Genomic DNA, 21,497 nt, shown 5'->3' with positions numbered 1-21,497 from the left:
ACATGATGTCAGAAACATTATAGTATAACATGATGTCAGAAAGGTCATAGTATAAAATGATGTCAGAAACGTCATAGTATAACATGATGTCAGAAACATTATAGTATAACATGATGTCAGAAACATCATAGTGTAACATGATGTCAGAAAGTTCATAGTATAACATGATGTCAGAAACATCAAAGTGTAACATGATGTCAGAAACACCATAGTGTAACATGTCAGAAACATCATAGTATATCATGATGTCAGATACGTTACAGTATAACATGATGTCAGAAATGCCATAGTATAACATGATGTCAGAAATGCCATAGTATAACATGATGTCAGAAAGTTCATAGTATAACATGATGTCAGAAATGCCATAGTATAACATGATGTCAGAAAGTTCATAGTATAACATGATGTCAGAAACGTCATAGTGTAACATGATGTCAGAAAAACCATAGTGTAACATGATCTCCAACACTTCATAGTAAAACATGATGTCAAAAAGGTCACAGTATAACATGATGTCAGAAACATCATAGGATAACATGATGTCAAAAAGGTCACATTATGTTATGATGTCAGAAAGGTCAGAGTGTAACATGGCAGAAATGTCATAGTATAACATGATGTCAGAAAGGTCATAGTATAACATGATGTAAGAAACGTCATAGAAAAACATGTCAGAAAGGTCATAGTATAACATGATGTCAGAAATGCCATAGTATAACATGATATCAGAAAGGTCATTGTATAACATGATGTCAGAAACATCATAGTATAACATGATGTCAGAAACGTCATAGTATAACATGATATCAGAAAGGTCATTGTATAACATGATGTCAGAAACCTCATACTATAACATGATGACAGAAAAACCATAGAAGACCATGATCTCCGACAATTCATAGTATAACATGATTTTAGGAAAATCACAGAATAACATGATGTCAGAAAGGTCACATTATGTTATGATGTCAGAAAGATCAGAGTGTAACATGCCAGAAACGTCATAGTATAACATGATGTCAGAAAATTCATAGTATAACATGATGTCAGAAATGCCATAGTACAACATGATGTCAGAAAGTTCATAGTATAAAATGATGTCAGAAACGTCATAGTATAACATGATGTCAGAAACATTATAGTATAATATGATGTCAGAAAGGTCATAGTATAAAATGATGTCAGAAACGTCATAGTATAACATGATGTCAGAAACATTATAGTATAACATGATGTCAGAAACATCATAGTGTAACATGATGTCAGAAACGTCATAGTATAAAATGATGTCAGAAACGTCATAGTATAACATGATGTCAGAAACATCATAGTATATCATGATGTCAGAAAATTCACATTATGTTATGATGTTAGAAACGTTAGAGTATAACATGATGTCAGAAACATTATAGTATAACATGATGTCAGAAAGGTCATAGTGTAACATGATGTCAGAAAGTTCATAGTATAACATGATGTCAGAAACATCAAAGTGTAACATGATGTCAGAAACATTATAGTATAACATGATGTCAGAAACATCATAGTGTAACATGATGTCAGAAAGTTCATAGTATAACATGATGTCAGAAACATCAAAGTGTAACATGATGTCAGAAACACCATAGTGTAACATGATGTCAGAAACGTCATAGTATAATGTGATTTCAGAAACGTCATAGTATAACATGATGTCAGAAAGGTCATAGTATCAAATGATGTCAGAAAGGTCATAGTATAACATGATGTCAGAAATGTCATAGTATGACATGATGTCAGAAACGTCATAGTGTAACGTGATGTCAGAAATGTCATAGTGTAACATGATGTCAGAAACGTCATAGTATAATGTGATTTCAGAAACATCATAGTTTAACATGATGTCAGAAAGGTCATAGTATCAAATGATGTCAGAAAGGTCATAGTATAACATGATGTCAGAATCGTCAGAGTATAATATGATGTCAGAAAGGTCATAGAATCACATGATGTCAGAAACATCACAGTGTAACATGATGTAGGAAACATCATAGTATAACATGATGCCAACAGCGTCATAGTATATCATGATGTCAGATACGTTACAGTATAACATGATGTCAGAAACGTCACAGTATAACATGATGTCAGAAACATTATAGTATAACATGATGTCAGAAACATTATAGTATAACATGACGTCAGAAACATTATAGTATAACATGACGTCAGAAACGTCACAGTATAACATGATGTCAGAAACATCACAGTATAACATGAGGTCAGAAACGTCACAGTATAACATGATGTCAGAAACGTCACAGTATAACATGACGTCAGAAACGTCACAGTATAACATGATGTCAGAAACGTCACAGTATAACATGATGTCAGAAACGTCACAGTATAACATGACGTCAGAAACGTCACAGTATAACATGACGTCAGAAACGTCACAGTATAACATGACGTCAGAAACGTCACATTAGAACATGACGTCAGAAACGTCACAGTATAACATGACGTCAGAAACGTCACATTAGAACATGATGTCAGAAACGTCACAGTATAACATGACGTCAGAAATGTCACATTAGAACATGATGTCAGAAACGTCACAATATAACATGACGTCAGAAACGTCACAGTATAACATGATGTCAGAAACGTCACAATATAACATGACGTCAGAAACGTCACAGTATAACATGATGTCAGAAACGTCACAGTATAACATGACGTCAGAAACGTCACAGTGTAACATGACATCAGAAACGTCACATTAGAACATGATGTCAGAAACGTCACAGTGTAACATGACGTCAGAAACGTCACAGTATAACATGATGTCAGAAACGTCACAGTATAACATGATGTCAGAAACGTCACAGTATAACATGACGTCAGAAACGTCACAGTATAACATGACGTCAGAAACGTCACAGTATAACATGATGTCAGAAACGTCACAGTATAACATGATGTCAGAAACGTCACAGTATAACATGATGTCAGAAACATTATAGTATAACATGATGTCAGAAACATTATAGTATAACATGACGTCAGAAACATTATAGTATAACATGATGTCAGAAACATTATAGTATAACATGATGTCAGAAACATTATAGTATAACATGATGTCAGAAACGTCACAGTATAACATGATGTCAGAAACATTATAGTATAACATGACGTCAGAAACGTCACAGTATAACATGACGTCAGAAACGTCACAGTATAACATGATGTCAGAAACGTCACAGTATAACATGATGTCAGAAACGTCACAGTGTAACATGACATCAGAAACGTCACAGTATAACATGATGTCAGGAACGTCACAGTGTAACATGACGTCAGAAACGTCACAGTATAACATGACATCAGAAATGTCACATTAGAACATGACGTCAGAAACGTCACAGTATAACATGACGTCAGAAACGTCACAGTATAACATGACGTCAGAAACGTCACAGTATAACATGATGTCAGGAACGTCACAGTGTAACATGACGTCAGAAACATTATAGTATAACATGATGTCAGAAACGTCACAGTATAACATGATGCCAGAAACATTATAGTATAACATGATGTCAGAAACGTCACAGTATAAGATGTCGTCAGTGTCCTGGTTATCTTACTATCAGTTACTCATTTGGTTTTCTGCTTGATCAGTGGTTGTTTTTTTCACCCTTAAATATTTTCCTTGTCATCTAGCTGTTATAATTATTCATTCATTACTTAGTTTTTATGTCAGCTTATGTTCCCTCTGTGTTACCCATTAGTTACCCTTTTCACATAATTCTCTATTCTTTTCTTGATCTTCTTGTCCTTTTTTCTATGTCTTTTTTTCCCCTGTCTCTATCTCTTCACCTACTCTTACAAACCCTTGTCGCTCCTTTGTTGTGGCTTCAGTTGTTTTTTTCTCATAGTGTTTCAGCCTCCACTCATTCTCCTAGCCCTGTTTTTGACAATATTTCTTTTCCTTCCTCTAACAACTCCTTCTTTTTCTTGCTGGCTTTTCTCTTTATTTCCCCTTTCTGTTTTTTCTTTTTGCTGTGTCCTTTCTCTTTCTTTCCTCTTCCTTTCCTTTTTCCCCTCTCTCGCCTACTCTTACTTGTCGTTTCGGATCCATCTCCTCTCTTTCTTTTGCTCTTCTCTACTCCAGTTTTCCTCATATACCTCCCTAACTTTGTCTTTCTGTCTCTCCGCCATCCATCTCCCTTCTCCATCCTTCTCTCTCCATTGTCTCCATCCCCCTGCCTCCCCCACATTCCTCTCTGCCTCTCCTCTTTTTTGTTTCCCTCTCTCCCTCTCCCCGGCATCGTGTGCGACCCTGTTTTCCCTCCCTCTCCGCCTCAGGAGCTGCCGTTCGCTGTAAACACATGATTAGGTGCTGCCCTTTGATTCCAAGTCTTTGACTAAATCCATCCTGATCATCCTGACAGCCTGCTCTCTGTAGCAGTTGGCTGATAATGAGCCTCTTATTTTCTCCTCTTTTTTTCCCTTCTTCACATTATGCTGTTTATGAAACCATCCACCCTCCTCCTCCCTCATCCTCTGAGTCTAATTCCCCTGTAAGCAGCCAGTGTTTGCAGACTTTACATGCGTCTGCCCATTTTCAGGTCATACAGTCTTCATAGTGTTCACCCAAACAGTCTAATGAAATTACCTCCCTCCAGTTTTGATTCAGTCTTTTTTTCCTGCAGAGCTGTCAGTGGCAATAACATCTGAAGTCCCTTGTCGTATTGAAATTTGCTGAACAAAGGTTACACGATGAGATGTAATTCTCAGAAATGCTGCATTTGTGTTTTCTGGTAGCAGACGTTTTCTTTCCTCTCGTCTCGCTGACAGCATTAGACACATTATCACAATTAGTAAACATTTCTCCGAGGAGCTGCTCCCATCTACCCACCCACGCTTCATCCTGTCACACCCAGACTTTTTGTGCTGTTTTTCCTCCTCAGTACTTGTAATGTTTCAATCAAAAATATCTGCAGTAAACAAAAACCTGCTTGTTGATGCTCAGTAGGTACCTCAAAACAGAAACATGTCATCAAAAATTACAGCTATCGCCTGGATGTGTCAGACACCATAGCTCCAGTCTGACAACTACTCTGGCAATAATTAGAACCAAAGAGCAGACACAGCTCCTTTTGTGAACAGGACAACATAATCACATCACAGATTTTTGATTATATGACTCTATGCTTATTTCCTCCTGAGCTCTTCACAGCTAAAAACCCTGAAAATTAAACCTTAAAATATGATGCACCGTATAAGATCATAGATCTGGAAGATTTGATGACGCAATATGGAATTTTAATGATAACAATGACTGTGCAATATGATGAGATATGATATGACACATAATACAGTTTGATATGATTGCATGAAATGAAAAAATACAATGTTTGACATAAGGTACAATGATAACAGTATGAACTGCTGATGATAATAATCTAAAATGTAATGAACTGTATGAAAAATACAACAGAATACAATACACAGTCTGATGTATGTCATGGCATGGGATTCGCATGTCATGCCATGACATGTTATGACATCACATAACATGACAAAGCATGTCATGGTATAATGTAATGTGTCATGAATACATGACGCGAATGAATGTATGAATGTACATGATTATGTAACATGACATGACAAAAGCATGATGTATGATTATTATACTACGAGATCGATGACAGGTTACGACATGTTACAACAGGACACACCATGACAAAACATGCGATGACATGTTATAATGAGAAATGAAATGCTACTATATGGCATGACATTCCATGACATCGTGGGATATGACATGCCATGACATAACATGCCATAACATGCCATGGCATGTTACAATATGATATAGCCTGACATGATATGACATGCAATGTTAGGAAATAAAACATCATGTTGTGCTGAAAGGAAAGAGTTTGGCATAAGAATTTGTTGTATAAAAACCAATAGGCAATCAAAATGTAAACATTACCAAGATCATGTTATGATAATGTTAAGATATGTTAAGACCATGAAATAGAACATGACATTTTATAACATACCCTTTTATAACAAGTCATGCCATGACATGACATGCCACGACATGTGATGATGAGACATGACATGACATGACATGCTATGACATGCTACTTTATGACATGACATGCCATGGCATGCTACGAACCATGAAATGACATGCTAAGACATGCTATTTTATGACATAACATGCCATGACATGTTATGATGAACCATGAGATGACACGATATGACATGACATAACATGCAATTACATGTCATGATGAGACATGAAAAGATATATTACATATGACATGTTATGCCATGTTGTGAGGAAACATGAAATAATATGACATATGACATATGACATGTTAGGACATGTTATAATGAGAAATGAAATGATATGACATATGACATGACATGTTATGACATGCTATGATGAGACATTAATGGCATATGACTTGTTATAACATGCCATGGCATGCTATGATGAAACATAAAATTATATGATATGACATTTGACATGACTCACCATGACCTGTTGATATATGACATGACATGAAATGTTAATATATGACATGACATGACCTGTTGATATATGACATGACATGAAATGTTGATATATGACATGACATGACCTGCTGATATATGACATGACATTAAATGTTAATGACATGACATGACCTGTTGATATATGACATGAAATGAAATGTTAATATATGACATGAAATGACATGACCTGTTGACATATGACATGATGTCATGTTATGAAATGTGCAAAGAATAAAGAGTGTTGCACAAGTAAATATTGTAAAGGTATATGTTCTAAAAAACACCTTTAATCAATCAACATATTAACACTAATAAGGTCAAGCTCATGTGACAGTGTTGAGGTCAGAAAATCTTCCAGTCAGTCTGTTTTCTTTCGTAAACATCTTCATTATGCGGCTGCTGATCTGATGTAATGGGCAAGTCTGTTTTAGTTGCCCTAGGTTCTTATTTTGACCACTGCCATTTTTAACAGACATGAGAGAGTTTAGAGAAGAAGGAGTAGCTGTCATTCATTGGCACTACTGACTGTCAACCTTTGAGGCCTTAATGTTATAAATTTACAGCCTAAAATGTGAGCAACAAAGCCCAATTTACCACCACTAATGTAGTTTTGAACCAATTTTAATATCCCAGCGCTGAAAAACAGCAATCCTCTGCTGCATTCTGAAGGTATTATGTAAGACCAGAGAAATTGTTTTTGTAACCCTGCTCAACACTTGAGATTAGAGCCATGTTTTGGTTCAATGTTGGCCTTTAATTAAAAATCTTCACCTAATCATGGCTGGATTATAGCAGAGTGAAAAAAATCCCCCAAGACCTCAGTTCTAAGGGGATATATTTTTTTAATCATTTGGTAATTATTGTGCAATATTAATAAACAGTTTGAGCTCCACCATGGCCAACAGGAAATATAGTGAACTTAAAGGGACAGTTTACCAATTTAAGACATTATCAGTAGTTCAACGTCTGCTGAGCCTAAACTACATCGGGAATCTAGAGACAGTCTCACCTTTTATTTCAACAAAAGGAGGGGAAATTTGGAGAACAAATACTTTCAGAAGCCAGGAGAAGTCCAGAAACTTCATATGTTTGAAACTTCACAACAACATCATAAGTTAGCTCAGGGATACTCTGGAGTCTGCTTCCTGATGGTTGGATTTTTTAGCCTTTTATCAGCAGCTCCAGCTATGTGGGACAGCAGGAGGTCTGTCCCACATAGCTGCTGACCCAAAACACAGACACTGGGTCCAATTACAGCCTCCGTATGTAAAGCACAGGTGGCAGACGTACAGATGGAGTCTCACATTATGAAAATATGACGGCCCGAGTCTCATCTAAACAAGCCAGATGATGACTCAGTGTTTATCAAGTAACGCTTTTCTGATATTTTTCAGAACCACGTGCATTATTATTTCAACGTAAAGCCATATTTTTCAGTGCAGCTGCCACACAAACATGCCCCCTGTACTTTAGCCTAAAGGTACACAGCAGGTTATAAGACAGTTAAAGTTGGACCAGCTTTGTTTACACTGGGGGTCTCATTTAATAAAGTTTGTGATGCTAAAGTTGGAAAGTTTTGATGACTGTGTTGGCCTCTCAGCTGTTTTCTCTGTTTGACTTTTGGAAAGGAAAACTTAGGATGAAGTTTTTTTTAAACAGTGAACCAATACAGACATAATTTAATAGTTTATAAGGTACCATGACCGTTTTATGAATCAGAAAGGGTGAGAGCTCCCTGTAAAAATGAGGTTTTGGTGCCACTTTAAAGCGACAGTTTAGTGTTTTTAAAGTGAGAGTCTGTGATGTACACTTGGCCAACAATGTGGAAAAATAGGGGGTCCATGGAGGTCCACAAAATCGTGGTCCACTGTAAACTTAAGAGGTGAAATCCATGTTGTATTTTTAGGCAACAAAAATGAATATCATTTATTTGTTCTGTAGTTAAATATAGCCTTTAGAACACGCAAACCCCTTTTCTTCCAGTGGAATTACCTTTTTATTGCTAATGCTGGCAACATGGATGGAAACATTAACTAAACCATTTGGACAGCTTAGTCACAATGTTGCACTAAAATGAAGAGAATTAAATAATTATGAAAAAGGAAAAAATTGAGAAAGTGTCAAAAGGAGTGGCTAAGGTAGGTCACAAGTAACTAAAAAGTGGAGAAAAATTGGTAAAAAGTGGCAGAAAAGGATTACAAACAACAAGAGCATCAAAATGGGTTACAAATCACAAAATATAGCAAAAGGGGGTTACAGTTTTGCAAAAACTGGCAAATAAGTGTACATGGTGACAAACACAAGCAGCAAAAATATTGACAAGTGGCAATGAAACTGATAGAAAATTGGTTACAAGTGGAAAAACATGGCAAACCTGGTGTAAAAGAGGCATGAAAATAGTAAACAAAATGGGGTACAACTGGCAAAAAAGGCAAGTATTGGGTACAAGTGGGAGAAAAATGGCAAAAAATGGGTGACAAGTTGCAAAAAGTGTCAAAATATGACAAATAAAGTGGCAAATAGGAAGTGGTAAAATGGGTTACAAGTGGTTAATATTGGTCAAGAGAGGTTCACAATTGGCAAAAAGTAAAAAATGCCATACAATTGGGAAAAAATTGCAAAAATGGGTTACAAGAGGTAAAAAGTGGCAATAATGGATTACGTGTGACAAAATAGGGCATAAAAAGTAACAGAAATAGGGGATAAGTGGAAATAGAAGTGGTGAATATTGGTCAAAAGTGGTAAAAACTAGTTAAAAGTGTCAAAAAGAAGCAGCAAAATGATTTACAGGTTGCAAAAATGTTAAATTAGGGTACAAGTGGCAAATATTGGACAAGTGGCTAAAAGTGTCAAAATATGGCCAAAAAAGTGACAAAAATGAGCTAGAAGTGGCGAATATTGGTCAAAAGTGGTTCCCAGTTGGCAAGTAGAGTCAAACAAGCAGTACAATTGGCAAAATGGCAAAATGGGTTACAAAAGACAAAAAGTGGCAATAATGGGTTATGCCTGGTAAAACAGGGAAGTAAAAGTGACCAAAATGGGGGATAAGTGGAAATAGAAGTAGGGGATATTGGTCAAAAGTGGCAAATACAGGTTAAAAGTAGCAAAAAGAAGTGGCAAAAATGGATGGCAAAAAGGCAAATAAGGGTACAAGTGTTAGTTTCAAGAGGCCAAAAGTGGTAAAATATGACAAAAAGTGATGAAACTATGGCAAATCTTGGTCAAAACTGGTAAAGGGAAGTGGCGAAATGGGTTTCAAGTGGCAAATATTGGTCAAAAGAGGTTCACAATTGGAAAAAAGAATCAAAAATGTCATACAAATGGCAAAAAGGGTTACACATAACAAAATAAGCCAAAAAGTGACAAAAATAGGGAATAAGTGGAAATAGAAGTAGCAAAAAATTGGTTTAATGTGGCAAAATAGGGCAAAAAAAGAGACAAACATTGAATAAAGGTAGAGAAGCAGGTGAACAAATGAATATTTTCACCATCAGGACCCCTGTCAGCCAGGATGCTAGCAGCAAAGCTACTAATCCAACACACATGCTCTGACATCTTAACTAAATCCCAACTTGGGAGGAAGGTACATTCTCTGGGTTTATCAGGGGTCTGTTATATACGTAATACATAATAGACTTTGTATTGCATCTAAACATCCTTTACTATGACTCTGAGGGTCATGTTAGGTGATGAAAAGACTCCAAACAGGTGAAACAGTCCCTTCCCTTGTAGGAGAAAAACTACTCAGACGTCTCCTTTACTTACAGTGTTGTTGTTCGTGCAGGAAGTGACACGTGTCACTTCTGGGATTGTGTCGGTGCAGACAAGCAGGGAGCAGGTTGGTCAGTCACCTCACGGCACCGAAGCTCGCAGCAGGACACCTGTGGACTGATAAATCACAAATCACAGTGCAGAGACAGAGCTCGGCTGGTGTTGCATCATGGTAAGAGACAGAGGCTTTGTCAGACACTCTGGCACTTACTCAGGATCAGTAAAAGTTGTTTCCTCACACATCTAGTGCAGATTTTCCAGACTTTATATTCCTATTGGCTGGAGATGTCTGACTGTTGAACTGTGGCTAACCTGGCAGGCCCATGAATTCATCTAACTCATCATGAGAAAGAAAAGGTATGTCTTAGTGTATGGGTAAAAGAAAGAAGACAAGAGAAGAAAGAAGAGTGTGAAATTGAGTGTCTGCTACATTTGACCTGATTTCTGTCTCCCAGATCAACGTGCATCAGCGATAAACATCAGCCAGGACTCAACGCTGAACAGGAAGAGAGATCAGTCAGTGAGTATTTAGTCCTTGATGTGACATCTTCCTCTTAGATCAGCTGCTACTCATGTCATGGTGCTATCTTTTTATTCTTGACATACCAGAGACACTTTTAGTGATAAGAGGAGAAGATCTTTAGCTTTCTTTTCAAACACCTGGTGGATTATCTCACTATCTTGGCATGTCATAACTCATTATCTGAATTAATGATCCCGTGATTGCAGAAGAAGGTTTCATTTCTCTGCTTCAGTTAAAAGACTACATTTATGATAAAAGACACTTTTTTCAATAGGAGTTGTCAACGATGTGCAGCAATCTGAGCTCAGATGATAAAATATAAAATGTAAAAATATGTCAGTGAATAATACGCCGTTATTCCCAAGTCAGCAAAAGAGTAAAAATGCACAGTTTAAATGGGCAGAAAAAACATTATTTAGCACAAATGCAATGATAAAAAGCATAAAAAGTCAAAATTCATGGTGTTAGTTCTCCTATGTATAATGTAGAGAAAAGGTTAGGCTATTATAAATAAACTGTAAGAGAAAAGGCACACATTAATGCCTCATTTCAACAACTGAAACATAAAAAACTAGGAAGTTCAAAAGAAACTGCAGTTCCTTGAGTGTCCACTTGAGGCTGACTTATTGATAATAGTGGCATAGACCGGTGGTTCTTAAATGGTGTGGCAAGGCACCCTGGTGTGAGGAACGGAAACTGGCACTTAAACTGGAGCTAGCTACCACAGCTAAAATAAAAGAACTGGGCAAAATGGGTGAAAAAAAGGAAAAGCTGGGATAAAAGTGGCCAAAAAGTCCCATAAATGTGCAAAAAAGCAGCAAAAATGAGTTAAAAGTAGAAAAAATGGCCGAAACGGTAAAAGGGGCAGCCCTCCGCATTACTATTATTTTAATATTTAGCAGTAAAACTCAATAATCAGTTGCAAAACAACTTTAGGGTCACAGAGATGCCGTGCATTATGATTCTATTTGTTTTATCCATGCTCCGAGTCAAATATAGATCTGAAATAATTTGCTAGTCTGCACAGTCAGTCCAGAAATTTCACACTGGTATCGGATTGGAGATAGTAGCGGAGAGAAGTAGCAAAAATGTGTAAAAAGTGGTGATCAGATGTGGCAATAATGGATGGACAAAAAGTGGTAAAATGGGTTAGAATGTACCACAAATAGAAAATTTAATCCGGCCTAATAACAGATGACAGCTTTCCAAATCCAAACTGAAGGAACTGTTAGCCAGGGTGCTAGCACCAATACTACTGATCCAACACATGCTCTATGGGCGGCCCTGTTCTGCTGTAAAAGTCGGTTTGTACATTACACCTGGTGCTGTAGTCGGCCTCAAGTGGACACTTGAGGAACTGCAGTTTTTTTGCACTTCCTCATTAGCTTCATTCTTCAACCACCGAGGTTGCTGCTTTGATAATTCCATAGAAATAAACCTCTCGCTCCGGTTGACTCATTTCTGCATAAAAACCTAGATGGAAAAAAGCATGAAGTTTAAAGGGGGGGGGGTTAAACCAAATGTAGACTAAATGTCATGTTAATGAGGATGAAGGATAAAATCACAAGAGGCTCTGAAGAAAAACTTGAATAATCTTTATTGTATTTGGATGGCAGCAGAGAATGATACCTTAAAACCTGGGCAAATGAAACCAAACATATCTGCATGACTGTGATTTGAGTGTACTGCCCCTTTAAGACAGTCCTTCCAACCCTGTTTTCTCCTCTTTCTCGTAGAGCTTGGCAGGTAAAATCCATCATCTCGTGTGCTGTTTCGACAACATTATGAGCCTTTAGGTCCAACTTGATTCAGAATGTGTCATTTTCATTCACACATTTCCATTTTAGTGTTAAAATCAGCGTTTAGTAATGAAACAGTGAAACAAATGAGCATTTCTTCACATAACTAATACTGATGGCAGTATTGAAGATGACACATTCCTTTATAAGACAGTGTGCTGAAACTAACCTCAGTCCAAACACTCCAAAAATCAGAGCTGTGCTTTTTTCCACCACATATTCCTCCGGTGTCCCGTGCCGAGTGAAGAGTCCCGGCAGGTAGCAGGCCATCACGGGTCGCCACCTTCATTTCAGGAGTCCCTGAAAGACGGAAGCATCCGTTCACGCATCAGAACCCGCGCCGCCTGTTTCCCCATCAGTCCTCAAAGCACGATCGCTCACAAACTTGTCGATATAGATCTGTCTCCTCTCTGGCAAAGTCCATCTACGTTTAAAAAATATAAACCCGTCTGCATGTCCTGTTGCTTCACCAAAAACCACATGATTTTTATACATTTCTTAAGAGGAACGATGGCGATGTCTGTCAGGCCCGAACACTTAAAGCTGAATGAATGAATATATGAAGAGTCCCCTTCCAAAGTGCTCGTACAAAACAATTTAAAGCACTAAAATAAAACAAATCTCATCATTTCAAAGGCGACTAAGTAATTTAGGTCCAAAATGAAACCATTTTACAGACTTATTAAGACTAATTCAAGCATAAATTTCAACAAATACCGATTTTTAAGACTGAATTTGGAAATGAACTCTTCATCCAACCACTGAAAGACGACAGCAAACAGTCAAAGAATTTCATAGTCATTCGACTCGATTATAACGTGTGCTTTTATCTAATTTCTGCGTAACAAAAGAGGCTAGTCAAAAGTAAAAATGTGGCATCAAATGAAGAGCAAAGCTGATGAGCAGCATGTGGACAAACACGCACAAATCCACCTTAAATCTTGTGTAACACTTCATCACAGTTCATCTTAGAGAAAAGTCTTAACATTTAATATTTTCTTTTACACCAAGGAATGTTCAGGGACAAAAAAAAAACATTTTTTGTTTCATTTTTATGTTTTTATATAGTTTCCTTCACTGCAGCTTCAGTGTCTCTCTGCTGTACACCTTCAGCCACGTCCTTCTCTGCTCTGACGCTGTTTTTCCGATGAGTAAAGTCTGCGTGTTTCATGTGGAACAGTTTGTGTTTGGGCAGACGTGAAGCTAGAAATGAGGCGTGTATTTCCTGTTCTTATTTCCTCTCTGGACGCAAGGGCGTGAGCTGCACGACACATCTGCTCGGAGTCATGATTCACAAAAAGAGATAAAGTGTGATTTCTGTGTGGGGAGGGAGCGGGACGGGACCGAGTCGCCCCCCCCCCTCTTCCTCCCCTGGTTTTTTTGACACGTAGAAATGGCTCTTTCTTTCTTTTTTCGCCCTCTCGCACCGACCCTCCCCACCCTCCCCAGGTCTGGAGTTTTGTCCGTGGAGGCCAGGTGAGCGAGGCCTCTTATTGGTCGGAGAGGATCAGGCCAAACAGCCAACCCAGGCCCAGCAGCAGCGGCAGAGAGAGGCAGACGGGCTCGGCTCCGCGGTCCGACAGGCCCGGAGAGGGAAGGGTGGAGTCATCCTCGTCGCCCCACAATCTGTCGTTCTCGTTTACCTGAGACACAGCAGACAAACGTCAAGATTAGCAGGACAAAAAAACAGTGTCACATTTTACCTCTCAAAGCCATACTCTGATTAAAAAGAATCTTACTGTTAAGTAAGAGCTTCCAAGGACGTCACCACTGTTGAGTAACACAAAGTCTTTCAGCCTCACGCTGCAAAAGCACTTCAAACATTTCTCTTTCTGCCATCCTTCACATTCTTCCGCCCATCAGATGTTGGTATCATTCTTTTCCATTTCTATCAGGATTCTTTCCCTCTAACCGCCTCCGACCATGAAAAAAAATCCTCCACACTGAGATTCACCTACATCACCTGTAATTGATTTGACTCAGTCCTTCATCAGGAAACTTGAAGTAGAAAACTCACATATTTCTTTTCAACTTCCTGTAATGAGGTGTTTAGGAAGGGCAGCACTTTTCAAAAATTTTTCAGATGGTGATTAGATGTAATATCTGTCAGTCACATTCATTATGGGCCAATCAGAGCATCAAGACAAAATGAGGTAGTAGACATGTAACCCCGCAGTAATCTGAGCTTGGATAAAGGAGCTTGTTGGTGGATCAAATGCATGCTGAGGCCGGTCGACATAAAAAGCTTACAGTGTGGATTTTCGCTCTTGTTTAAAAATAGTGATGGGAATTGTGGCTCTTTTCAGTGATCTGGATCATTTGGCTCAGCTCAGTTAAAAGAGCCAGCTCTTTCATCTACCAAACGACTCCTCATTCGGGTTAGCTTCATTTGACCTGCCAATTTTAGCAGTGTAACATATGATTGATATTTGGACAGGTATTTTACTACTCTAAATAGGCTTTTATTTTTTAAATTTATTAAAAAAAACTAGAAAAGCACTCGGAGAGCGCAGACCTCCGCCATAAGCCCTATCTCCCAATAGTGAAGAATCCTTTAAAAAATTCCTGGATCCATCTCCATGTGCCCCTCACCACGGCATTCGCCGATTACTCCCTCCCCGGTGGAGTGGAAACACGGTGAGGCAAAGCATTGGCTTTGCTATGGGTGCCAACAGAAGCACCCATGGTCTCACTGGATGACTGGAAGTCATGGCAGAGGGTGAATATTCCTCTGTTCCTTCCAGTATTGAGAATATTCTTGCTACAATTCGCTGTCTTTCTCTCTGTTACGCTCCGACTCATCTCCTCGACCGGGCGTGAGTCTTTCAAACCCTATAAACTCCAAAACTTTGAATGGAAACACACCCAAAAACTGCTACTGGGATTGAAGTTACTCATGTCCGCCATCTTCTAGTGTTAAGTGTTAAATATGACGTACTTCTCACTTATCCCTGCTTAGATAAATGCTGATGCACCATGCTCCTGCTGCTGTCTTAGCCTAACCTCCTCCACCCCAGCCTCCTCATTTATAGCATAAAGCTTGTTGCACCCTTAAATTCAGGTTCAGGCTACTATGGATTAGTTGCTTCTGAACTAATTTTATTGTATCTAATATGCACTGTCATATACTTGTGGGGATTTCTAATCATGCGCTCCCGGAAAGTCAAAGCATGCTGTTTGACTAACACAGGGAGCATCTTTTGAGCAGAGTCTTCGCTGTCAAGTGAAACTGTATATCCATTTTGCAGTAAAATAGTTAAATGCATGATGAGAGCATTCCTAACTAGAGATGTGCAATACCAATTTTTAAAAATTTGATATGATACCGATAATTTTTGATGTAATTTTATCGATACTGACACTTTTGAAGAAATAATAAATTATTGAACTCGCAAACTTTCAAAAGTTACACATTTCAGGCATTTAAAAAAGTCCTTCAGAAATTCATTTAGGGAGAAACTTCAATTAAATTAAGATGTTTAACCAGGTAAAAAATAAATTAAATTAAATATAATCACAGCACAAACTTGTATATAGAATTAAAATATCCACAACATAACCAATTTCTTTCTCTTTTATTTTTTTTAAATTCAGATAGAAGGGGTATATTGGCCACCTATACCCACTAATTTGAAACAAAAATGTAAGAAATACAAGTCTTCAAAGATTTTCATAGAAATATTTATCTTGTTATGTTTCTACAACTTGGTCTTCATACATTTTATGGTATTGGCATGTGGTCTAAGTATATTTTCATGTTTTTCAAATTTACATTTACATGTTTGATTGGTCTCCAAGTTCAAGCGACACGGACGAGCAGTAAAGCCAAAACAGTCTGGAAGAGAGAGAGGCAGGGAGGCACTTAGCGGGGAAGCAGTGGTGAGACGTATTTTATAGTACTCATTTGGTATCAATACTTTGCTCGAGGTCGATAACAAAAGAGTACATGGTAAATATCGATATAGCAATACTGTAGTAGCGATACTCCCCCCACCATTCCTAACTGAATGAGGTTCAGTTCTGATAGAACACTATACTACAGCCACATGCATGCAAATTGCCACACTGGCAGCTTCCATTGCAATCGGCTTCCAGTACAACCAGACCCCGCCCATAGCTACTAGATTGTTCTCCTTAAATCACACTGATTGGTCAGGATTGATCAGTTTCAAACCTGGCGCAACTGTTTCACACTGCAGCTATGCAAGAATGGTCCTGTCTAAAGACAGATATGGGATCTGGCCATCTGCTTTGCAAGATTGTAACTGTTTAAACATAAAAGTAGTCTCAGTTTCTAAGTCCATTGGTTTCTGAAGAAGAGCTATGAGCACTGATGTTACAAGCAAAGAAGCTGATATGTAAGAGTGTCCATCATATTGGTAGAGGCAGGTCTGCACTGTAAGCAAATACAAGCAGACAAGAAAACTGCCATTGTAGTAATAGTTGGAGTTCTGAGTGATTTTTGGCACTGTAAATCTATCAGAAATTATCTGTGTGTTTTAAAGGACAAAGAATAAAAGGATTAGCCTTGGATAAACCCGGCAACCTCCTTATTTTACATTCATTTCAAAAAGGGTTGACAAAGAGGTCAGAGCATTCAGACCTGGATGGTAGCCAACAAGAAGAAAAAAAAAACATTGTGCATTAACCAGGAAAGTGAATTTCAGTGCCTTGTTTATATGACCTAAAATTTATAATAAAGAAGCCAACCCTGACTATTCATGATGAAAGCTCAGTCATTTTCAGACTGTTTAATGAATTTACTGAAACAAACTTGGTCACGATCAGTTTACTGTCCATCAGACCCACCCAGAGTGAGTTATTTTGTCAGACTGGATAAAAATCTTTCTGAACAGGAGTTATGAACGGTCACATTTGCCTGAGCCAATAAAAGTGAGCTGCCTGATTCCTCTGGTTCCAGTCTAGGTGAAAATTGGATTGAAAATGATCTATGATAAAAAACCAGGGTGCAAATTGGATTTGAAATGCCTTAACACCATTTTATATCTGTTATCTTTAACCCTTAGGGACTCTTACTTCTTACAGGAGAAAATCTCTGCCAGGACTATTTCAAATTGGAATAGTGTTGATGAAGGGAATGCAAATAAAAAGACAGAAAAAACTCAGAACGAGATTAAAATTATAAATATATAAAAAATGATCTGAAAGAAAATTGGAAAACATGAGTGCTTGGTTTGAGTTTCTTTTGATTATCAACAGTTAAATTGGTTTTTAGTAAATGCAGAATTTGTGGTGAGTTGTGTTTCCTTGCTGCAGATAAAACAGAATTTCAAGGTGAAATTTATCCCCCCAGCCATAAGGGGAATAAAGGGAAGAAGCTTTGTAGGGCCTGGCCATACTGGGGGGCCCATGGAGGTCAGCAAAACCAGGTCCTAAGTAAAGTTATGCTATGAAAAACATATTTTATGTTAAACCTGAATAATAACCATCTTTATCAAAGAAAAACATTGAAAATGAATTTTATTTGTCTATGCTGTAGCAAAAAAAACTGCCTTTTTCAAAATATACCCCTTTTCTTGCAACCGAATTTCCCTTTTATTGATAATGTTAACAATATAGATGGGCACACTGATATATAGGAATGTCAATGTTCATTTCTAAGCCACAACGTGAAAAAAAACATCAGGATGCCAGAAAATAAAGTAGAATAACAAGACAATATCAATAGAAATGAATAACAATGGCAAAAAGCCCCCCAAAAAAGCTTAACAATGGCAAAAAAACTGTTACAGTGGTAAGAAAGAGCAAAAAAGGGTCAAAGCTAGCTGACGAAAGTAGAAAAAATAGGTTAATAGTTGCCAAAATGGTTAAAATTGGCAATAAGGGATTAAGAATGGCAAGAATGGATTAAGATTGGTAAATATTGATTGAAATGGCAAAAAAAAACAAAAAAAAAAAGAAAGAAAATAGGTAATTAAGGGTTAAAACCTGGCAAAAGAAGTGGCCCAAATGGGTTAAAAGTGGTAAAAAGAATTTGCAAACATGGGTCAGTGGCAAAATGGTTTAAAAGTGGCCAAGAAAGTATTGAAAATAGGTTAAGAGTGGCAAAAAGAAGTGTCAGAAAAGGGTCAAAAGTAGCCAAAAAAAGTCGCAAAATGGCTTAAATTTGTGAAAAATTGATTTAAGTGGGCAATTAAGGTTAAAATAATGGCAAATTGTGTAAAAAAATGGCAAAAAGTAGTGAAACAAATGGGCTAGACGTGGCAAAAATGGGTCAGAGTAGTCAAAGAAAGTAGCAAAAATAGGTTAATAGTGGCAAAAATTGTTAAGATTGGCCATTAAGGGTTAAAAACTGGCAAAAATGGGTTAAAAGTGGCAAATAGAATTTGCAAATTTGGGTCACTGGCATAAAAAAGGTTTGAAAGTGGCCAAGAAAGTAGTGAAAATAGGTTAAAAGTGGCAAAAAGAAGTGGCAGAAAAGGGTCAAAAGTAGCCAAAAAAAGTTGCAAAATGGGTTAAATTTGTGAAAAATTGATTCAAATTGGCAATTAAGGGTAAAAAATGGGTTAAACGGCATAAAGAAAGTAGCAAAATTGGTTTAAAGTGGCAGAAATGGGCAGAAGTGACAAAAAGTAATGGAAAACATAGGTAAAAAACAGCCAAAATGGTTCAAAGTGGCAAAAAAGCAAACAATAAAAGGGCAAAAATGGCTATCTTTGGAAAAAAGTGGCAACAATGCTTTCCAGCCCCAAAATGAGGGAACTGTTAGCCAGGATGCTAGCATCAATGCTACTGATCCAACACACTTGGTATTAATCAACTGATATCAATAAATCACAGCTGGGGAGCGCCCATTCTCTGGGTTTGCAGGGTTCCATACATATTTAAAAATCATTTATCATCATTTATTTTAAATCATACAGAGATGAAATTTCCTGATCTCTGGAAAGTTTAAGCGTCATGAAAAATGCAGTGCTGTTGCACCAGCTCTCACAGACAGTAGTCTAATCGTAACTTATGCCGTACTATTACTGTCCTTGTCATTAGATGCTTAATGCAATAAGGCCAGTTTGCATGGAAAGGGGTCTTTATTCCCTCAATAGCTGCATAATGGCTCAGCATCTGTGGTGATTGGTATACAACATAACAAAGGGAGCATTAATGCTGTGCTTTTTGACTTATTTATGACGTTTTAGAGTGTGCGCTTTTTTTTGGAGCTTTAACGAAGCATTGATGCATGGAGACGGACACATATTCAAACATATTTACACAGCACCACCAACTACAACTACCAAATACCAGCAAATTAACCATGATTTCTATCTCCAACGTGTGACACATCTCCTGTTATCTTGTCTAATATGAGCACAGAGTGCTGTGTGCAAGCATTAAAAATGTAACCCATTAAACTAATGAATACAAGCCAACATGAAGGTAATAGCAGAGAGGGAAGGAGTGCAAAATGTGCTGATAAAAACATGATAACATTGCAATATCACTCATACTTTTTTACTGTATTTAAATCAAAATGGAGTGAATTGATTCAAGAAAGATGGGGGGATGGAGCCAAACAAGTAAACAAAAATACAAAAATCACAAGACAGGGAATATGTCAGCTCATTATCTGGTTTAATTAACTTTGGTGTCGACTCTGACACTTTATCTGATCCTCACAGCACTACAGACAAAGAAGTGTCCATGTTGAACAGAATGCCACCTCCCTGTTTACTTTATCTCTGCTCCAGAATATAACTGCAGTCAGGATGATAAAGACCGCAGAAACAATCGTGCGTGGGTCGAGACTTTCAGGGACCCGAGGCGAGAATATGTAATTTGGGCTTTTGGCCCTTTTCTTCAGCTTTCCCTGTGGAAATCACTAAGTGGCCTAGTTATATGGTTAGCCTGTGAAGTTTATTCCATCTGTTGGCAGAATGTCAATAATGTTATCTGCAGCATTTTTTCCTTATGGTTCCTATTAGGAGAAGATACACTGGGCACATGGTGTTTGCCTGGAGTGAAGTGAGCTATATTATTTATAAATTTGTCCTCATTATTAATATGTGTGTATGTTCAGCACAAACAGCCAGTCCACATTATAATTTATGACCAACATGGGTAATTGTGTTTGCTTTACTTGTTCCTTGTATGGGCCTAATTAATGATGTTTACAGAACCTGCTTAAACTGCTGACTTAGCTTTAAATATGAGACCGTTCATGTATAAAACATGGATGTAGTCTCAGTGGCATCGCCATTAAGTGTCCTGAAGAGGCAAAGCCACGATAAAAACACTGACACTGTTGGTCATAGTAGTAACCACCAGTGTCCTCACAATATCAGAGTCTGAGCTTTAGTACTGATGCTGGGTTAAATGCCACAAATAATACACAATACCTAATGGATCAGAAGCAGAAAGTCCAAAAAGCAGGTCAAATTTACAGCTTATTTACAACTGTATAAGTCATTTTTTCTTATTTATCTTTATTTCATAATTATCAGGGCATTGTTAATGCTTCACAGCCACCATAATTTAGTGACTTGTAATAAAAGCTGATGCAGTTTAGCTAACCAACTGTTTTAAAAGCACACTAAGGAGATCCTTAAAAACTTAAGTATGAAACATAAGATATGGCAGAGTGCCACAATAAAAATGTGATAAAGTGCCACCCTTTCAGGGGAGAAAACATAAAGTTCCCTCTAGAATGTCCTTCTAGTGGAAAAAATTTGATAAAGTGCCCTCCAGGGAGTGCTTCCAGTGGACAAAAGGCAATAAAGTGCTCCCTTGGTGCACCTCCAATGGACCAAATGTGATAAAGTGCTTTCCAGGGAATCCTTCAAACGGGCAAAACATGATGAAGTGCTGTCTGGGGTGCACTT

At 37.7% G+C, this 21,497-nt stretch overlaps 1 protein-coding gene and 1 long non-coding RNA gene across 5 annotated transcripts in view; one reads left to right on the top strand and one right to left on the bottom strand.

Moving 5' to 3' along the window:
• Nucleotides 1-14,192, top strand: part of LOC121525914 — a 29,231-nt gene extending 15,039 nt beyond the window's left edge. The window contains exons 2-5 of one of the 2 annotated variants that reach the window (XR_005993276.1): nt 10,335-10,510; nt 10,591-10,695; nt 10,794-10,858; nt 14,110-14,192. This is a non-coding gene — a long non-coding RNA (uncharacterized LOC121525914). Of the gene's footprint in view, nt 1-10,334; nt 10,511-10,585; nt 10,696-10,793; nt 10,859-14,109 lie in introns of both variants that reach the window. The other variant, XR_005993275.1, reaches the window with a different exon arrangement.
• gfra4a (GDNF family receptor alpha 4a) overlaps nt 14,111-21,497 on the bottom strand; it is a 571,203-nt gene continuing 563,816 nt past the window's right edge. For all 3 annotated transcript variants that reach the window (XM_041812125.1, XM_041812126.1, XM_041812124.1), the window contains one exon: nt 14,111-14,303. In XM_041812125.1, coding sequence (XP_041668059.1) covers nt 14,151-14,303 — 153 coding nt within the window. In that variant the 3' untranslated portion in view covers nt 14,111-14,150. The remainder of the gene's footprint in view (nt 14,304-21,497) is intronic.

This window comes from Cheilinus undulatus, linkage group 18 (genome assembly GCF_018320785.1).
Source record: "Cheilinus undulatus linkage group 18, ASM1832078v1, whole genome shotgun sequence".
NCBI classification, from domain to species: Eukaryota; Metazoa; Chordata; class Actinopteri; order Labriformes; family Labridae; genus Cheilinus; species Cheilinus undulatus.
This window is presented reverse-complemented; position numbering and strand designations above follow the sequence as displayed.